The 20242-nt window shown below is 36.0% G+C and overlaps 2 protein-coding genes across 5 annotated transcripts; one reads left to right on the forward strand and one right to left on the reverse strand.

Annotated features, from left to right (window-relative positions):
• Positions 1–721: 721 nt before the first annotated feature.
• On the forward strand, positions 722–6359 carry LOC112510780. The gene is made up of 8 exons (XM_025116129.1): positions 722–1424; positions 3376–3543; positions 3882–3980; positions 4124–4225; positions 4319–4435; positions 4823–4963; positions 5232–5561; positions 5976–6359. The coding sequence occupies exons 1-8, from the start codon at positions 840–842 to the stop codon at positions 6198–6200; spliced, it is 1767 nt and encodes a 588-aa protein (XP_024971897.1). The 5' UTR covers positions 722–839; the 3' UTR covers positions 6201–6359.
• Positions 6360–7804: 1445 nt separating this feature from the next.
• Positions 7805–16347, reverse strand: LOC112511217 (transcription factor GTE10-like). Of its 4 annotated transcripts, none has more exons than XM_025116741.1 (11): positions 16333–16347; positions 14210–15513; positions 14023–14071; positions 13779–13940; positions 10918–10991; positions 10725–10794; positions 10406–10486; positions 10208–10323; positions 9852–9921; positions 9462–9592; positions 7805–8488 (listed from the first exon to the last, which is right to left on the reverse strand). In XM_025116741.1, the coding sequence occupies exons 2-11, from the start codon at positions 15458–15460 to the stop codon at positions 8222–8224; spliced, it is 2271 nt and encodes a 756-aa protein (XP_024972509.1). In that variant the 5' UTR covers positions 15461–15513; positions 16333–16347; the 3' UTR covers positions 7805–8221. The 4 variants fall into 4 exon arrangements, with proteins under 4 accessions (XP_024972509.1, XP_024972510.1, XP_024972508.1 ...); XM_025116742.1 differs by lacking the exon at positions 16333–16347 and having other exon boundaries at positions 14210–15104; positions 15184–15273; XM_025116740.1 differs by lacking the exon at positions 16333–16347 and having other exon boundaries at positions 13779–13934; positions 14210–16323.
• Between the last annotated feature and the right edge of the window lie 3895 nt (positions 16348–20242).

Consider the following 20242-nt stretch of genomic DNA (forward strand, 5'->3'; position numbering starts at 1 on the left):
GCTTTTAGTCACCGGTACAATGCACATAAAACATTTATATAGACTAATTATGTACTCGAAAAAAAGAAATTCAACTTAGGAATAATAAACACTTAGCTTTTCTCTACTATTAGAATGACCAGAGTACTTAAGGGGAAAAAAAATGAACACACCCAACTCCTAAAATTTCACACCTTATGTTTCAGGAAGCATGTGAGCACATAAATTTACTAAAAGGGCTAACGTTAGGTTTCGAGTTACGATTGACTAACCTGGTTTGGTGACGGATGTCACACTATGAGCGATGTGTGAGGAATGTTGGGAGAGAGGGCAAATATGGAAAAAGAGGAGTCTGAATGGTTTAGAGACCCCTTAGATGCAAAATGGTTAAGAGGGAAAATGTAACCATTCAGAGCCATTTTTTTTGTCAAACAACCTTGACCTCTTAGTGATTAAGAGGTTGGCTCTTAATGTAACCATTAAGAGCCAAACAAACAGCCCCTAAGTTATTTCAAATAAACAATCTCAAACAGCCCTGATCACATAAAACAAAATCTAAATATGTTATTATTTAATTTAAAAAAATATTAAAATAGTTTGTTTGTTATTATTATTATATTATGATTTAATTATTTTAAAAATCGTATTATTTCCTTAAAAGCTTCGGAAGTTACAATATTTTTGAAATTTAAATTATTATTCAGAATCCTCTCATCCAATCCGCCCTATTTGAAATCTTCTGTCAGTTCGATCAAACCCTTGCTCCTGGGTTCTTCTTCACCATTTCCATGTGATTTTAGCTTTCAATTTGATGTTGTTAATGCCATTTTTCATTCTTTGATTCCGAAATCTGTGACCCGATGGCCACATCGGCGTTCAAGTCGACGACCAGAAGAGCTCCGATTGGGACTTCGGCGCCCTCCACCGACGACTCGCCGACTTCTTCATCTTCTAAGGTTCACCGGCGTTCTAGAAGTCTTAGTAGATTCTCTCGGCCGATTCGTGAGGAGATTGAACCAGGTGTTCTTCCTACTCCAAGACGCAAATTTGTTAACACTGTGAGAGGTTCAGGATTTCCGGAAATTAGTCTCGATGATCTGGCTATCGAGTTTTTTTCTGGGAAGGAAAACAGCTCCGAGGTAGAAGATGAGAGTGGAAGCAGTAGAAATAGCGGACCTGTTCCGGTGAAGTCTGAGATTAGTCCGGTGACGACCTCGTCTCAAAGGCGTTCAAGGTCTGTATCGAGGCATCACAATGGTGCTAATTCTGGAGTTTCTGAGGGTGTTAGTGCGACGGCGTTTTCTCAAAGGCGTGGCAGGTCTGTGGCCAGGCGTAACGACGGTACTACTCCTAATGCTGGTGGTACTACTAGGGTTGTTTCCGATGCTGATTTGAGAAGGAGACGCTCTGTGTCAGTTGCACGGTACCAGTTAAGCGATTCCGAGGTAAATGTTTTCTAGATAAAATTTAGCTGAAGTAAAAGTAGAGTATAATCTTCAGTGAAATCTATTTGCTCAACTGTTTTTGGCCCATCGATCAAGAAAAAGTGTCATTTAGAGGTTTGGGGTTTCTTGCTGTTGTGAGCAAGAAAGCATATTGGTTGAAGAAATCCCATGAACCTAAGGCCTTATACAAGGATTACTCAAGAAGCCAAGATTTTCAATTACAAATTTCTGTGGGGAATTAAATATGAAATCAATGACAGAGGCATATAGCTTTGAAATATCTCCATATTTGTTCATTGTGATATACTGATATGAAATAATATAGAATGAGAAGACAACCAGATTCATGTAAAACTGCTTTGGCATCAGATGAAAATAGTCAGGGAAGAACAATTGATGAAACTATGTTATTGTATTTGACCATTGTTCTGAAGAAGAACCAGTAAAAGCGAATGTTTCTTTATTGCACTCTCTAATCTATATCAACCACAGCTATTGTACAAGCTTATAAAGTTGCACTTTTTTGTTTAGTTATATTGTGGTATACTGGTATGCATCCCGACTAAATTGGTCTTCTTGTCTACATCTCCAAGAATAAAATCAGATTGTTTGATAGTTTTTGTCTGACATGGATGGTAATATAATCATGGAAGTGCTGCATTGTTGGATATTTTGTTCCACAATTTTGGGGAAGTGTGATTAAAGATTTTGGGATGTGTTGTTTGCTTCTTCTGGAGGTAATTCATTGCTAACTTCGGAAGTCTTTTTTAAGCTACACACAAGTTTGTGTTTGGCTGATGCTGTGATGCATGATTCCTCAAATTCATTAATAACAGGTGAATTATTGGGTATATGAAAATATGAAATCATTCATCCTATCTTTTGCCTTTCCCCAACCAGTACAGACTGACTAACATGTAGACAAAAAAGTTGATGACAAAAATAATTGAATACTTGACTAGGTATAAAACTTGCTGATATAGTCCGCTAAGTCTAATGCATTTTGTTGATATACCTGTCCAGTCACCCTGGTTTGTGGTTTGTGGTTTGTTTGTATTTACCTTCCCCCTCTTTTCTCACTCTCCCATTGGATCCTGACATGCTCCGTTTGGTTAAGGATACTTTCTCACACAACAAATCAATGAAGATAGTAAAAGGTGCCACGGTCTTTCAATGAAGTACAACCCTTTGGAAATGCAAAAAAAACCAACGACTTGGATAATATATGGGGGTGAAGGTGGTTTCAAAAGATCCTGTTCAACTTTGTACTGCATCTATCTAAGGATAGATCTTGGACCCATTGCATTCATAGATATCACTGTAAAAGGTCCAATTACCATATGACATCGGGTATCCTCTCAGCTTTTAGGAGTAAAGGTTGTGGACATATTAACATTTTTTTTGAAGTATATAATATTTATATACGGCAAATAGAACAAATAAACTCACACCCCCTCCTCACCTTTGGTGAGGTTTGAACCCCTGACCTCTTAGCAGGCGAAAGACCCACATACCGCTAGGCCAAAGGCCCTTTGGTTGGACATATTAACCTTTCCAGCTCCAGAGTGGTGAAACTATTAAGTGTCTTGTAAACTAGCCTGTTGCTTAGCTTCTCTTAGTTGGACCCATTGCTTAGGTAAAGACAAGCATTTATTGATATTTGATCCTTGTTGAAACTATAAGTATACTCTAACCATTTGTGATGCATGAATGCATCATGTGACAGTTTATCTATTCTACAAGCTATCACTGACAACAACAAATAATATTAAATCTGTTTGATCTGCAATGGTGTGGCTCTTGTCATGTCTTTGATAAGAGCTGTTCAGTGTGAGTGGCTTCTCATGTTACTATGTTTACTGTTGGATTTTCTCAGTCTTGCTTTAATTGTAGTGCTCCAGTCTTCGTACATTCTTTTGGAGCCTGATAAAACTTCTTATTTGATCGACAGAGCGATATAGATCATTCCTGGAGTTCTACCAATCAACTCAAGTCCAGAAACATCAATAATGGAAATAGTCGGGTTGCTTCTTTTCAAAGACCCACTGCTTCAAGTCATCGAAGATTGAGCAGATCTATGAGCCAAACACCTCAATTGAGGTCACACGATGGCTACTCGGTAAACTAAAGCACCTCATGTTTGTTTTTGCTGGTTTTATAGGATATTTTACAATTGTTACCTTTGGTAGCCAATACAAATTAATCTTACACAAGTCTGAATTACACAAACCTGGGTTCAAAATCCGATGCCAACTTTTTTACGATTGCTATATGAGCTCTCTTGGAATAAGTTTGGCAGCGGATCACGAAAAGCTGAAGGAAAGAGACAAAACAATTAAGGCAAATCTAGCTCTCCAGCGGGCTAAGGATATTATCAAATTCTTGTTTTTTCTGAGCTGTATCTAGACTCAGTTGTAAAACGAAATTAATTGTGTGCAATGTCTATGGATATCTCAGAGCCAATCTTCTGCATTGACTGACGATGATTCAAGAGATGCTCGTTATGGGAAAAAGGAAATTGAGAAGACTATTCGAGCCGTTTATGCACAAAAAAAGGTTGTTCTTTTCCGAAATATAACTGCTACCTATGGAGGGAAAAAGTGGGGGTGGGGTAATTGTCTCCAGATGCCAACAGTACCATTTATTTATTTCCTATACTGTTCATATCTGCATAATTAACAACCAATCCTATGTTGTAGATTGACCACCCCACTAGGGATGATACTAACCATGGGCTTTACGAAGCAATGAGAAAAGAGCTTAGGTCTGCTGTCAATGAAATCATGATAGAACTTGAACAGGTCTAGTACTTTCTTAAATGCCATGATTATGACACCTCCAAATATTTGGTACTATGTTTGCTGACTACAACATTTTTTTACTAACTGATCCAGACCATGGAAAGAAAGCCCTCCGCATTGTCTGTACATGATCGTTTGCATTCAAACAAATCTGATGGTCTTCAAACGGTTTCTACAACAAGAAAGAACTATACGACAAAGTTAAAACAGGTAACAAGCTGCTTCATTAACTACATCTACCTTGATGAAGTGTTGTCTACTAATGTCATCAGATGATGGTTTTTGTCATTTTAGACATGATATCGTAAAAGTAATGAAGTAAATTTTTTTAATGGTTACTTTTCTACTTCATTATAACTTTTCGAGGGCCAGTTTATCAACATTCAAATGGCAAGGAAATTAAGAACTTGATGAAATGTCCAGGATACCATTCTCGTTTGCAATAGTTGAATTCATGGTTAAAAGTGCAACATTTAAATAATCTGAATGACATTATTTTATCATATTTTTGATAACTTTTTTTATTGGCATTTTAATTCTTGCACTTATACTCTGAATTCTGAAGTAGTGGATAATTTCATCTTTTCTTATCTAAAGCCGGAGAAGCGGAAACAAGATTTGTCGGCTGAAAAGATGCTAGAGGGGCAACAGGGTAAGGATGGGTACAAGATTGTGAGGGAAGTGCTTCCCGAGCCGAAGAGCACTGCTAATGCACAGAGAGTCTCACATCCCAGAAAGGTGTAGTTCTATTAATTCTCTATCTTGCTGATGACTATTTGTGAAACCATCATGGCATAAGTCTAAGAAAATCTTTAACAGCTCCTTCAAAAATGGAGAAAAATGTGATTTTGTAGTTTTTATGCTCGTTGGAATTTCCCTTTGGAAGAAACTGTTGAAGTCGAGCGTAATTGTTTTGGAGATTTTAACTTTTCTTTCTCCATTTTAAAGAAAATTATGGAGAAACTGTTGGAGTGTTCTTAATTGCTGATGATTTTTGTACTTCCAGAGGAGCAATGACAGGAGCCACGTGTCTAAACGATTAAACGAAGAAGCAGAGCAATACTTTGAAGACTTCATATCGAATGTTGAAGATACGGATTTTTCTTCGTTTGATGGAGAAAGAAGTGACACGAGCTCAACTCTAACCGGAACTACCAAACAAAGAGATGGTGGTCAAAACGGTAGTCCTGCAGGATGCAACTCTCTTCCTGTCGAAATGGAAGGCATTAAACTACCTTGGTTGAAATGGGATGGCAATGATGGCGGCCCTCCTACAAGCCGGAAAACAATGCCGCCTCCCACGACTCCAAAAACAAAACTATGGGATCCATCTCAGGTAATTGTCGGTTTCCCTCATTTTTCCACAAGGAAACATAAAATGCTACTTTTTACACTATTGAACTCGCACATTTTGTGGTTATTGAACTACCATCAAGTGAATGGGACCCATGTGCGTTTGGTATGTGAGACAGGACGGTATAAAAACTTGTCGTCTTATGTTTAGTAATTGGTGCAACATTAGACTAGTATAAGACATGATCTGAGCGGGACAAATATGCATTTTTTGTGTCCTACCAAAATAGGTGGAAAAAATAAAGATAGTATACGATTGATAAATTACTAAACTACCCATGTCAAATCGACACCCTAAAACCTTGTAGAATACTTTCATCCGCTTATTTTGGAATTATAGGATACGTTTGGTGTATTTCTTTAACCGGTTGATGATGGTGGTGTGAATTTTGAATAGGATTTGGAATTAATCCAAGATGAAGGGAGCAGCAGCCATGGAAGTTGGAACCCTGAAGATGATTCAACAAATAGCAGCAAAAGGGGAATGGATATGGAGAAGTATAGGGAGATTGAGAGGACTGAAAAGGTTCTGTTTGATAGTTGGAGAGAAAGAAGCATCATTAGGTCTGGTGGTCTATTTCTTTGTGGTACTACTAGCAGCAGTATAGTTTTCCATTTTTAGCCCTGTATTTATTATTTATGTCCATTGGATCTTTCTGACCCTTGATTTCTTAATTTATGAGAAGAAGGAAAAAGAGCTAACTGCTACTTCAATGCTTCTTTAGCAAGAGATGACATTAATAACTATTCATTTGTACGGTATATAAGTAATTGAAGATATTTTCTGGTTTCTATGCGTATTTGCACATCATATATTATAGATGAATGGTTATTAGGATGTTTCTTAGTTTTTTTTTCATTTTTTGTTGTTTTCCTCTAAACCGAGTATCTGACCCTATAGGAGAAATGTTCGTGCACACTCATGAGGTTTGAACGTTTAACTTCTTCGATGATTTCGGGTTTTACCGCTGATGTAGGTACCACTAAGCCTATGATTCTTTAATTTAAATATCTGAAGTAAGATATGCTTCTTGCTAGTCGGCCGGATATGGCCAACTTTTCATTGCTATTAACAAAAAACCAATATTTTTTTAAATCTGACAATTTACTTATATATATATATATATATATATATATATATATATATATATATATATATATACTGTATTATAAAGCATTTGACAAAAACTTTTAAAAACCATTTTAATGCATAAAATACTGTATATTGATGCATATTATTTAAAGTTTAAAATTACAAGTAAGTTGTGCGTAAGTACAATTTATTAAAGTTCAATGTTTGAATTCGTATAATTAACTATGGATAAACATAATCAAATAGAGGATAAACATCTCATTTTAAAATATAAAAAAAATATAAACTATTATTAGGATAATTATCAAGTTCTAACAAAACAATTAATTATTATCGTTAAATTAAATTATAATAAAAAATTGAACTAAAAAATTATACAATAAATGAAGAATTTTAAATAGTTAATTTGATACTAATATTGATATATTTTTGTCAAATTTTATAACATCTTCAAATTTATATTTTATTCAAAAATAAAAACATTATCGTTTTCTCCAAATCATATAAGACCATATTATAGCGTCGACTGAATTAAAGAATAAAATAAAATATTAAAACCAAGAAATACTATAATTTAACCATAACTTCCATGTGCTATCATAAGCTTCTTAGAGTCACTTTTATTGATAAGAAGGCCTAAGGGGGGTATTAAGGGAAAATGAATTATAATAATTAATGTAGTTTGATTTGATATAATATAACGGGTTCATTATTCTAGAGTCTAGACCCATTAATTTCCATGCCTAACCGGATTTGGAGGAACGAAAATATTATTCCTATACCCATTCTCCTACGTTCCCGTTTCCATTCTTTAAAACGGACCAAACGCACTATCAAAGAAATTTTCGAGAAAATAATTAACTTGATTTTCAAACTAGAGAGGCCCGCTTCTAAACCCATAAAAACACGCGGTATCGGGCTTTGGGATAGAAAAAGGGTCCGATCAGCCTTTTTTTCAAGCAAAACTTAACCAAGCTTTTTCAGGCAATTTGGACCCGATCAAGCTTTGAGGCCAGGCTCAAACCCGGCTTCATGGTCACTAAGCCCAGGATTCTTCAGACCACACAAGCCTGGGCTAGCCTTTGGGTTTTGGCTTTTCTGTGCAAACCCCATTTTGTTCCATTCATGGTTTATGCCAACATTAAACATTTCCTTTAATCAGAAATAGAATTGATCCAAATGGCAACATGCATGCCCTAAAAACATGCAAACAAGCTCTACCTGCACAAGTTGTGCAAAAATGCAAACCCTTTTCTCAGTAACCAAAAAAACTAAGCATCTTGCAATTTTTGCAAGTGCATTAACCTTCACTATCTCACTACTAAAAAGAATTGCTTCCCACTTTTTTACACAAAAAAATGGTTAACTAAAAGGAATGCAAAACCTCAGAAGATCTACAATCTGTGTTGTATGTTCAATCAATCCAGCACTCATTTCCAGGCCAAATCCTCTTCATCTCCACTTCAAAGAATCAATCCATCCTCTGCTGTAATAATGCCACCCACTATTCATAATGAATATGATACCAAACATGTGAAGAATCCATTCATTCAATCAATCTCTCCTTCCTCTGGATCGTCACCGCCCTGAGCTGGTCGCGGGTTCACCTCTTCTTCCTCTTCATCTTCGTCATCTTTCATGTACAAGCCAAGTTGTTCCAGCGGATTACCTTTTCCGTTCAACTTAAACCTCCCTTCACCACAATCTGCACTAGCCTCATCTATGAAGTTTTCTAAAGGCTCAGCGGCCGCGACACTTAGCATTTCCAAATCTTCAAGAAACCCAGAATTGTCATCGATATCAACCATTTTTTCCATCTGGCAGGAAAAACTATAGGTGTTAGATATCACAATCTTAATCCAAATCTTCAACAAACCATTAAACTTGACCATAATCTTGTTAAATTTACTTCTTTTACCCTTTAAATAATTAAAGCAATTTCACAGTCCTTTGAATGAATATGATTACAGAACTAAAGACAAGAGATCAAGCTTCTTTCTGATTGTAGATTTCAAGTGATCATTTGCAGGCTTGGCAGGGCTCGGCCCAGGCCTAACATATTCTTTTTGTCCAACAGGCGTAATATAGCAAACCCAAGCCCATTTTTGCAGGCTTGAGAACCTGCCCGTACCCGCCCAATGAATTCATATGTTATTTAAAATCTTTTAAATTACATTATTTTCTTTCCAACGTAAATAAGGCGTAAAATATACCACTGTACATAGTGTAAGAAAAAAAAATAGTTCCACAATATATGAAGGATGGACATTTTCTCTTCAATAATTTATCAACTTTCATAGTTCGGGTTTTTTCAATAACAAAATATTTAACCACTTAATATTTTAGTAGAGGGAGTCCAACACAAAGCCACTGGTAAATCTTTTCAATAAAAAAAGCATTAAAGTATCAATCATATATAGAATTTAATCAACTATAATAATACACTGGGCTGGGTGGGCATGTCCAAAAAAAAATTCATCACCCGGGCCACCCATTAATTTTAACAGTCCAGCCCAAGCCCGCCCATTTTTCCAAGAATGATGGTCTAATTTCCTAACGAACTGTGCGAGCTCGGTCTAGCGGGCAGTACCGCCCGTGAACAGCTCTACAATTCATCCGAACACAAATGTCCATATTTCTATTTTAGTTTGTCCCAAAATAAGTGTCCTATTTCAAAAGTAATTGTCTAGTTTCCAATTTTACCCTTACTTATGAGATGGAGAAATTATCCGCTCCCCTATTATTAAGGGTAAAATCGTCATTTAATTGATTAAAAGGTGCAATAATTACCTTCTGTAGAGCCTGACGTGCTGCCTCCCTCTCCAGTTCCCTCTTCCTTTTCGCTTCGACAGCAGCTTCTAATTCCGCATTTCGCCGTGCCTCTTCCGCAGCCTTTGCTTCTGCTTGCAATCGAGCTTTTTCTACATGACAAGATGATCTCAAGTTCAGTAATAATTGCCCAAAAAGAAATATAATGAGGTAATAACCAAAAACAAATATATAGGGGAAGGCTTATTTAGGAACCTAAAATATTTTAGAAACCCAGGAACGACCTATTTTGTATGAATTCATCATGAATACTAACAAAATGAGTCGTCACAGGGTTCCTAAAATATTTAAGGTTCCTAAATAAACCTCCCTTTATATATAGTGTATATACACAAAAAAAAAAATTAAAACCTTCTTTTCTTCGCTTTTCTAGCTCCTCCTTCTCAAGCCTCAGCCTCTCCCTATCCTGCTTCTCACAGCCCTGAAACTCATAATACCACATTCTCACAATCAGTCATTGCAATAAGGTATACCAATGCGGTTATGTATGTTCAACAAGAATAACCTTCCGACAGATTTTTTTTAAATGCACGACCTTCTAACAGATTCAAGAACGCATCTTCCTAATAAAAGAATGACTCTTTCTAATACAAGAATGCCTTAAATCAGTCAGCAGGCCATGTATTTTAAAAAAATCTATCAAAAGGTTATTCCCCTGAATAACCCCATGTAAGATCCATAAAATGAAGCACAGGACTAATTCATACCTTTCCAATGGTTTTTTCTTGAGCTTTCAGTATGGTGTCAGCAAAACGGTTTCTCAATAGAGCCGCACGGTAAAGCTTATCGGGAGACACTTGCCTCTCGGATGCAGCGCTCTCCCCTAAGACGTGTTATAGCATTAATGGTGAGAAGATGCCGTAAAACCGACAGCACAATAGTTTCTTCATTATTTCACTGCTTACCCTCTTGACGGCCATCAACTTCACCAGAAACAGGAATAGAGTGAGATTTTTGCTCAACCAGGCCCATCCCATTTACAGAATCTGAAAAATACATACATAACCTCAAGAAATATAGAAGAACACAACCTTGTAAGATTTCTACTAATTATTTGTAACGCCCAAAACCCAAAGCAGCAGACTGACCCAATAACCTCCAAATCAACATGATGAAAATGGTGGAAGTAATTGGTCGTCCAGAACTTTGAGCTTATAAGGAGCTCACAGATCTAATTTTCTATCAATGTGAGACGGATTGTTACATTCTCGATGTAAAACTCACAATGTTCAGCCTCTGCATCCTCATGAACAGCTGGAATTTGCTCCATATTAACCTCAGAGCAGAACGTGTCCTAATATGAAATAAGAACAGCAACACATGTCAGTATTCATGCACATAACAGCCAGACAACTAGAAGCATCTACACTTTCATTTGTGCTAAACTTAACTGCGAACTGTGACATAAAGAGCTTACCTTATTGTTGTTCATGATGGCTGAAGCATTTGCACCATCTGATTCACTTCCTGAAGAACTGTCTGAGTCTGAGTCTGCAGAAACAAGCATCATTTGCATCATTCGCTTACTATAAGAGCCTCCGTCCACATCTCAGATGCATATAAGAAAAAGGAGGAAAGTTCGGTTGAGAACCCGTTTTTCATTGAGAACCCAGGAACCGCCATGTGTCCTTGGGGATGAATAACACATTCATGATGAATATGGACATGTTATTCATCATGTCACACATTATGATGAATTTGTCACAACATTTCATGATGAACAACATTTCATGATGAATAACACGTCCATATTTTTGATGAATAGGTCACATTGTGGCAGTCCTCCAGTTCTTCATGAGAATGAGGTTCTTAACTGAACCTGCTCCTAACCAAAGACGGTCCATGTGTAAACGAATTAAAAATCTTCCACATACTTCACCATTAAAAATTCATGATCAAGATGAAATGGGTTTCCAATTCTCTTAAATTGTTTTTCTTGGTAATCAAATTACATGCAATTTGATCTCATCGGGGCAGAAACATTTTATCAGTCATCAAAGCCAAGAGAACTGCAAAAATTATAGTCAAGATCATCAAAATCTAGTGAACAAAGGTGATTTCTTAGCTCCAACCTTAATCTGACATCATATTATCTCCACGGTGAGTTATATCCCTTCCCGCAAGTTTGGCATGCAAGGCTTTCCTGTCTAATTACCTAGAATTCTGCTGATCCCATGTAGTCCATCTCCATCATTGCATATGACATGCTAGGAGTCATGAGTTTAGACAATATATTGTTGTTACTTAGTAGAAGACGTGTTCAAAATCCTATTTCCCTAATCCTAAGCAAGAAATTGTAGAAATAAAATGAATAATAACTTAGCAGACTTCAACATCTTAAGATGCCTTTTGCCATTCTGGCATCAACATTTACAAAATGATCAAAGTATACCATCTCAGTTTGACAAAGAACAACACTTACAGATTTGCAAAAAAATGGAGAAAAATTGGACAATTTCCGCACATCGCATCAGAAACTGATTAAGCTTCTGTATTAACCAACAATAACAATGTAAAAACATCAAACGACAACAATTGTGCCACCTCACTTACTCCACCCAACTTCCCAAATCGTCCCTTCTAGAGGCATGAGTATTTTTTTCAGATTCCAAGATGCCATGAAAGATAATATCATGGGAGAAGTAAATAGAAAGTTAACCCAAAGGGTCGGTGGAAGACAAATATAAGAATTTAAATAAATTTACTGTTCTTTAATCTTTTTCAATGCCACTGAGCATATTGATTTTGTTATTTCATAAGATATTTAAGTGAAGCAGATGTTAACACAAGATTAATGCTAATCTATACTGTCTATGAAACATCTTCAAGATGCAATGTTGAACATAAATAGATACAAGAACATTGCATGCCACCTTGTTTCTAATCTCAACATTATCCAACTCTGAATCTGAATAACAGCATAAACGATAAGAATTATAAGATCAAATTACAATTATCCAACTCTGAATTTGTTCGAGAACTAAACCACTAGTGGTTACTAACCTAATTACCGTAAAACATAAATTGTGATTTTAGAATACAAAAAAGTGGAGATAACTCCTAACCATGGCATTATTGTTTACAAGAAAGACGTCCAATTAACAATTTTCTTTATCACATAAAGGGAATGCTATAGCCTATATGAAACTTTAACAATCAGATAAAAAAATATTTTCCTAAAATACCTAAAAGAATGAATAAATAGTAGCTTTTCGATTTTTATGTAATCAAAAGTACATCGTCAAAAGAAATGTCTTCAAGTACACTCCATTTAGGAGATGAAGGTGTATGTTGTTCAAGACAAGGACTAGCCGTCTGAATTTGAAAGCACATATGCTTTATTCAAACATACACACTCACACACACACACACACACATATATATATATATATATATGTGAGTGTGTTTGTGTGTATGCATATATGGAATGATGTATATGTAGATATAAACAAAGTAGCATGCACCCAGATAAAGTTATGGATGAGAGTACCCTCAGAGAACCATGCCCCAACAACTATTTGTAATGCCATACAGCCAAACCTGTACCATGAATCATGTCCATGCATACGGGTTGGCTTCAATCCTAAATACATGCAGTCATACATATACATCATATGCTCAACCAAGACAGAAATATTATTTCCCTTGCCCCTATAATTTACAAAGCATATAGTTAAACTAAAACTAGAAAAAAGAATAAGAAAAGGGAGTCATGATCAAATGCAACATACAGAATAAACACCAGAAAAGCATTAAAATAATCTAAGTTGATTTATTCCTAAAGAAAAGACGGGTATTTTCATTTGGGATGCTAAACACAAGTCCAATGTGTGCCAAAACGACATCAAATACCATCAAGTGATTCAGAAAAAAAAAAAGGTGACAGAACACACTTCTTACAGTCTGATCTACCAGGCAAGCAAACATATGACACATCTAATTCATGGACAATGGGAACTTTCAAACTCATGAAATTTGGAGGCACCAATAATTTTAATTAATCATGGGTAGTGATACTATTCCTGACATAATAACCTCTATACGAAACGCCGATATGTATAGAAAAAGTGTGGTTCAAGTAGCATCTACTAATATCAGCCATCCTAGGTATGGACGGGGGAAAAGCTATTCTAGCATCAGCATGGATTGACCACAGAGAGCGCCAATGCATGCGTAAAAGCACCAACACAAAGAAAAAAACATGAAAAGGAAGCAAGTATATAATAAGGTCATAAGGGTTCACAAATAGAAATTTCAGAAGGTTGAAGCAACACAAACCACTAGATGATGATCCAGAATCACTACTGGAGCTACTTGAACTACTGCATTTACTGTTCCTGACAGCTGTATCTTTCTCTATCTCTATTGGAGGGAAGCTTGAGATAGGCAGGTCATTACCACCAATGTCTACATCCTCTTCATTGGCATCATTCGCTGAAACTAACATAAAATTAGAACCACCCAGCAAATCGGAAAAGAGATAATTTATGGAATCTATATTCAGCTTTGATTGAAATTCAACCTTTGCATGCTTGCATGGATGAGTTGCTGAATCCTGACTCATTGTGAAGCTGCAATTACACAAAGAAAATGAAACAATCACTGGATTATTTAGGTTTCCCATTTTTCTTAATGGGCATCTGGGATTTGGGGAGGGGAGAAAAGGGGGATTACTTATATAGAGAAGATAGCATGCAAGAAAGTTGTACCTCAATTTCACAAGTCTCAGCTTTTGCCATGTTTTTCTGTTTGTCCACCAAATAATCATCTAAAAGCTTCCTCAATTTGAATAATGTATCATTGCTGAGAGTATCGATATCAATCTCAATCTCATCCTCAGTTGTTTGGTTCCCATTTGAACTATTATCCTTAAGGAAATCAATAATGCTTTCAGGTAGGTCTGAAAGCGAGGACTCCAATTCGGAGCTCAGTTTGTGCTTTTCAGTATCAGACATAGTCCTCTTAACAGGTTCTTGCTTTATTTCATTTCCTAAATATGTGGTTTTCTTCTTTTTAAAAGGAGGCATGGGAGTAGCAGTTTCAGTTTCCACAACGTTCTGTCTCATAGGAACCACTGCCTCTGTGGCCACTAACAGCTTCTTCTCGATCGCTTTCCATCTAACTTCAAAAAACTTGCTCAAGGTTTCAGCCATAAGATGCACATCATTTCCGCGTGGATTGTAAGTCATTGCATTCGAAAACGTCAACCTAACATCAGCTGCGAAAGCCCATTGATCCATATATCTGCCTGATGTTAACTTTGTTTTCACCGTCCCCAAATCCATTGGATGTTTAATAACAGTGTAATAATCAGGGATATTTAGCTCTACAACATCAACAGGAGTATTGAAAACCCAACCAAAATTATGACTCATTAACCTGTTCAACAGTGTCTCACATTGTTTCATCAACATGGCATTCCCAGAAGCCGGCGGCAATGCCTTCTTCACGGAATCAACACGGCCCGCTGCAGACTTCTTTGAGCGGGCCCCACCGTTACGTCCAGGCGGAGCCTTCTTCTTGCAATGAGAAGCAGGGACGGACATAGACCTGGAAAATTCCGGAATGGGTCTCCTTTGTCCAGCACTACAGCTATGAACATCGCTGGATGGAGACAAAGACAAACCGTTAGAACTAACCATAGCAATGTTCTTCTGGAATGTTCTAACTTGTTCAAGCTCACGTTTCAATCTGAAGCCCAGTTCCTTCCTCTCAAAACCAGACAACTTCGATAAAGACAAAACTTGAATCGGTACCCCAAGTTGTTGATAAGAATCCCCATTCAAGTTGATGCATTTCCTTCTGGGTGCACACGAATCTTCTGAAGCAGTCATTTCAGTATCGAGCCGTCCTGAGCTGCCAAATCCTTCGGAATCAGCCATGGTCTCAACGGCATGACGGTAGTCTGGAACAAACCCATAAGAGTAACCCTTAGAAACTTTCCTCGTTTTCCCCATCATTCGAGTGAAATTCGTTTGTGATAAATTCTTCGAAACTCTCTGTCCAGCAAACTCTACAGGAAAAGTAGGTGCCATAAAACTCAGTCCCCAAGAGCTGCAAGTATCAACTCCCAGTGTTCATAAATACCCATTTCCAAACTTATTTAACACTCAACTACACATATGCCACCTAAGAATCTTGAAAAAGATATCGAAGAACCAATGTATCCTCCTCAAAAAATTTCTGAATTAGAATCGTCAAAGGTTATAGATTTAGGTTGTATCAGACCTTTATCAGCAATTCATGCGTCCAATTCACAAAAAAATTACACGAATCGAAAGTAATCAAATCGAATTAAGGACCTACCCTCAAACCATTCACTGATTCAAGCAAACACGAGTCGTCAATCTCCCTTCCAAATCCAATTCATTACAAAAATATCAAATTGAACCCATTCCTCAATTAACCCAAACTAATATTGTGATTTCATCAATCGATCCAGATCAAGAACATCCAAACCCAATGCCACGAAATACACGAGTCGAAAGAATCAATAACAAAAACAAAAACCCAATACACCCAACTAAACCCTACCCTCGATCGAAATCGAAATCGAAATCGAAACAACACCTAATGAATAATAAACCCTAGAGTAAGAAAAATTCCCAAATTGAAACCCCCCTGGATAATGGTTCCAAAGAGTCCGACACAAAACGTGGATCTTTGAGCCAATAAAAGAACAAGAAAACAAAATCCCAATTTGGGGGAAAGGTGGTGTGTTTCGAAACCCTAGAAAACCCCTGGCTCGTTGGACAAAACGTGCGAGATAAAGAGGGATTTAGAGAGAGAAAGAAGGGGTAAAAAAAAAGGGATCGAAGAGAGAGAGACTTACCAGAATAGAGAGATGGGAGAAAGAAGGCGGTGATGATAGTAGGGATCGGAGGGTTCGGTTAATGCTCCAGTTAAAAGCGAAGCGTATGGAGTCGCCTCTTTGCTCGCCGATCTTTTAGCAAATCCTGGCCGTCCATCTTATGATTCCATTTTTTAATCTTGTGGTCCATATCTCTTCATGATTCCGTTGATTTTTGAATTTTTTTTTTACTATTTCTTTTTTTGTGTTTGTTAAAAAGATAAACATAGAGAAGTAAATTACGCTTTTGGTTGTCATTTTGTTTCATTTTTAGTCTTTTAAATTAACTTGCGTTAAAAAAAGTCCGTTATCTCATGGGTATTTTGGTCATTTTATAATTCTCAATTAAAATATTAAAAATATAATAATAATATATATATATATATATATGTATATATACGATCACATATATACATCTACTTTGTCGTCTCCGGCAAGAATAATTTGATGGCATCCAAATCGATTTACGTAGCTCGGTGAAATCCTCATTTTTCAGTGTGCCTATTCCGCTCTGGTCAAAACCCAACAGAACTCCCATACCCTCCTCCAGGTTTTGGCGGTAAAAAAATTAAAATTGACTCAAGTAGGGTTTCCTGTAGCGTATTAATAAGCTACATCCATGTTGCGGGTTGTTTCATGCCATAAATAAATTTGAACACTTGAGAAATCCGTTAGGCAAGCGGATTCACGGCTCTTACAACCGACATAATCCTCTGTTCTTAGAGCAGAAGCTATTTGTTTGCCTTTACATTTGTCCCAATGTATCATTTATTATACATCATGGGACAAGCTTAGACATATTGACTACACCCAATACATGTATCATAAATATTTACTGAATGCGACGTTAGATCTATCTATTTTTGAACGTGATAAAGTTTCAATAGCTATTGTTTTATCAGTTTATCACAACGGAAAATCAACTCGGGTAAATCATATAATTTGTTGAATAAGTAATATTATCATATAAATTAGAATTTTCTTAAATTAATTGAAATTAGCACGTTTGGCACGTAAGGTATTATCATGAGAAATCAAAGTATTTTGGCACTGTCAATACAAAAATAGATTAATAAAGAAATCTCGAGATTTGGCTAATGATTCTAGGCCCACATTCGGGGATAGACCAACAATTTCTTTGTTCTCAACGCTTCCCAGTTTTTAGGAGAGAAAGAAGTGAGGAATCCTCTTTTCGACTCTAACGCTCTGACTCCAGTCGTTGCTCGTTGTGGTTTGAGCAACAAATGGCGACCATCTTCTTGTACCTCGGAAGCCACAGGTGCCGGCAGAGGACCACCTTTTTGCGTAATTTATTATCATTGATATATGAATATAAATTATCGTAATAATAATTTATAATTCTAATGTGATCCCACGATGAGTCGAAACGAGTTTCATTTGAAACATATAGTTGACTTACACACACTATTTCAATAGGGGCTTAGCCTTGGGATCTTTTTCTCACGTCATTTTCCCCCGCCCACGAAGCTGCGGCGGGAGAAAAAGCATAATTCCCCCGTCTCGTTGGAAAGGCTCAGCTTCAAAACTGTACATGGAGCTCCCGCTTCATACGACTCCTCTAGGACTTGTTTTTCTCTCACACCTCTCAATCAGAATCTTGTCTCGATATAATAATAGTTTTTTCTTAATTTTTATTGAAAATTTTTAAAAATATAAAAAAAATGAAAATACCCCTCAAGTTAACAGATCTATTTAACAGATTTTCGTTTGAGGGACCAAAAGTGAAACAAAATGGCAACCATATTGACCAAAACTATAATTAGTTCAAAAAGGGAAAAAGAGTTGTTAATGTGTGGCAACCAGCCAACCACACAGGGGCCAAAAGTGTAATTTACTTTTATCTCTCTCTCACACATATATATGGAAACTTTTTTTAAGAATCCATGAAATTGTGATAATCTTGAGAACTAGTGCATCATGTGTTATTTCATATGATTTTTTTCCATCTAAAACTATGGCTTAGAATATCGAGTAACCTATATTTGTTTCATAATGTATTTGTTTCACATGTACCCAGTTCACAATGTGAACATTTTTGGCATGTTTGCGAAACAAAAATACAAATAAAAAGTTTCACATTGTGTACCAAGTACACGTGAAACAAACATATTGTGAAACAAACATATGTTAATCAATATATTAAATATTATACTTAGAAGGAAAAATGTTTGTAGTTCTCATTGATCTCATAAACTTTGGAGTTCTCAAATGATTAAGCCTATAAACATATAACCTTTAACATCGTAAGTATGTGGTTTGTTTAAATATTGAAAAATTTTAGCTTGAAAATTGGAAAAAATGGCTGAGCTTTCCAATTAAATTCGTTTGTTAGTCATTTTTGTATTGTGTTCTCGAGTTTTGAAAGGGAAGACAAGAAAGAAATTCTTTTATTTCTGTTTTTAAGAATAGAAGGAACAGGAAGAAGAAAAAATAAATTTTCATGTTTTTGAGCAGGAAAAAAAGGAAAGGAAAGATGTCATTTTTACAAATATAAAATTATTTATTTTATAATGGAAAGTAATTGATTGTCATTTTGTTTCACTTTTAGTCCCTCTAACTAACAATGATTGTCACTCACTATCAAATTCCAATTTTAATGCAAGTGGGTTTTTTTACCTCTTAATAATTAATTAATAATAAATTTAACTAAAATTACGTATTTTATTTTATAATTACACCTTTAAAAAAGTTTTACTGGTACATTTAAATGAGTTAAGTATTATTTCAAAAAAATTATACAATTTATCCGAGTATATATATGTAAATCTGTTTATGCTAATTCAAAAGAACATTTTATACTTTAAGTTGGGTTCAAAAACTGTATCACTTTTACTTATTTACGAGTAAACGCCTATCGGGCTGCAGCAACAATCATCTGGAAAAAAAAAGTTAAAAATTTTATATAGTTTGCTAATATTTGAAAGGAAAAAAGTTGAATATCAACACCCGATTTCAATTTGCGAAGGAAGTCAATCGATAATACATTTTTATTATGGTAGCCCCAAATTAATACGTATACAACAATCCAAAGAACCACTTGTCATAGTTCTTTTGAGAAATATGAGAAAGTATATGATAAGCTGTCATATATATATATATATATATATATACACACACACATATATGACATATTATCAAACAAGATGGAAGGTTGGGAGGGGACGAAAGAGATAAATGTGGTTTTGAGTGTGTATGAGAACGTAGATGGAGGTGGACTTGGTGGTAGCAATAGGTTAGCCTAAGATGAAGGTGGGTGGTGTTTCACATTGCTTCTATTGTGAGCCCGCCTAAAACAAAGGTGGATAAAAGGAGGAGCCCATATATGGGTTTCACAATGGGGGATGGGGAAGATGACTGTGGGATGTATGCATGTAAGAGAACGGAGATATATATATATATATAKAGAGAGAGAGAGAGAGAGAGAGAGAGAGAGAGAGAGAGAGAGAGAGTAAAGAGAGGTGGTCGGAGGTGGTGGCTGATGGTGATGTTAAAGGAAAGGAGTGACGACTCTGTGTATTTTACACACACACACACATATATATATATATATATATATATATATATATATACAATAGTATAAGCTAATAAAACAAAATATAAAAAGACAAAAAAAAAGGGTAAAAGACGAAAATGACCCTTGAGTCAACTGGGTTAACAGATTTCGTTAAAGGGAGGGCCTCAGAACATGCGTTTTTGCATACCACATAGACGAGTAATGTAATAAACGCGTTTGAGGGACCGTAGTAGGGAAAACCAACAAACTACAAGACCAGTAATTTACTCTAAAAACTTGTATGTTTTATCACAACAAATCTATAAAATGCTTTAAAAAAAGGATCATATGAAAAAAAGTTTTATAAACAAAGTTTGT

The sequence above is a fragment of the Cynara cardunculus genome, assembly GCF_001531365.2.
Source record: "Cynara cardunculus var. scolymus isolate 2C chromosome LG 4, CcrdV1, whole genome shotgun sequence".
Taxonomy (NCBI): domain Eukaryota; kingdom Viridiplantae; phylum Streptophyta; class Magnoliopsida; order Asterales; family Asteraceae; genus Cynara; species Cynara cardunculus.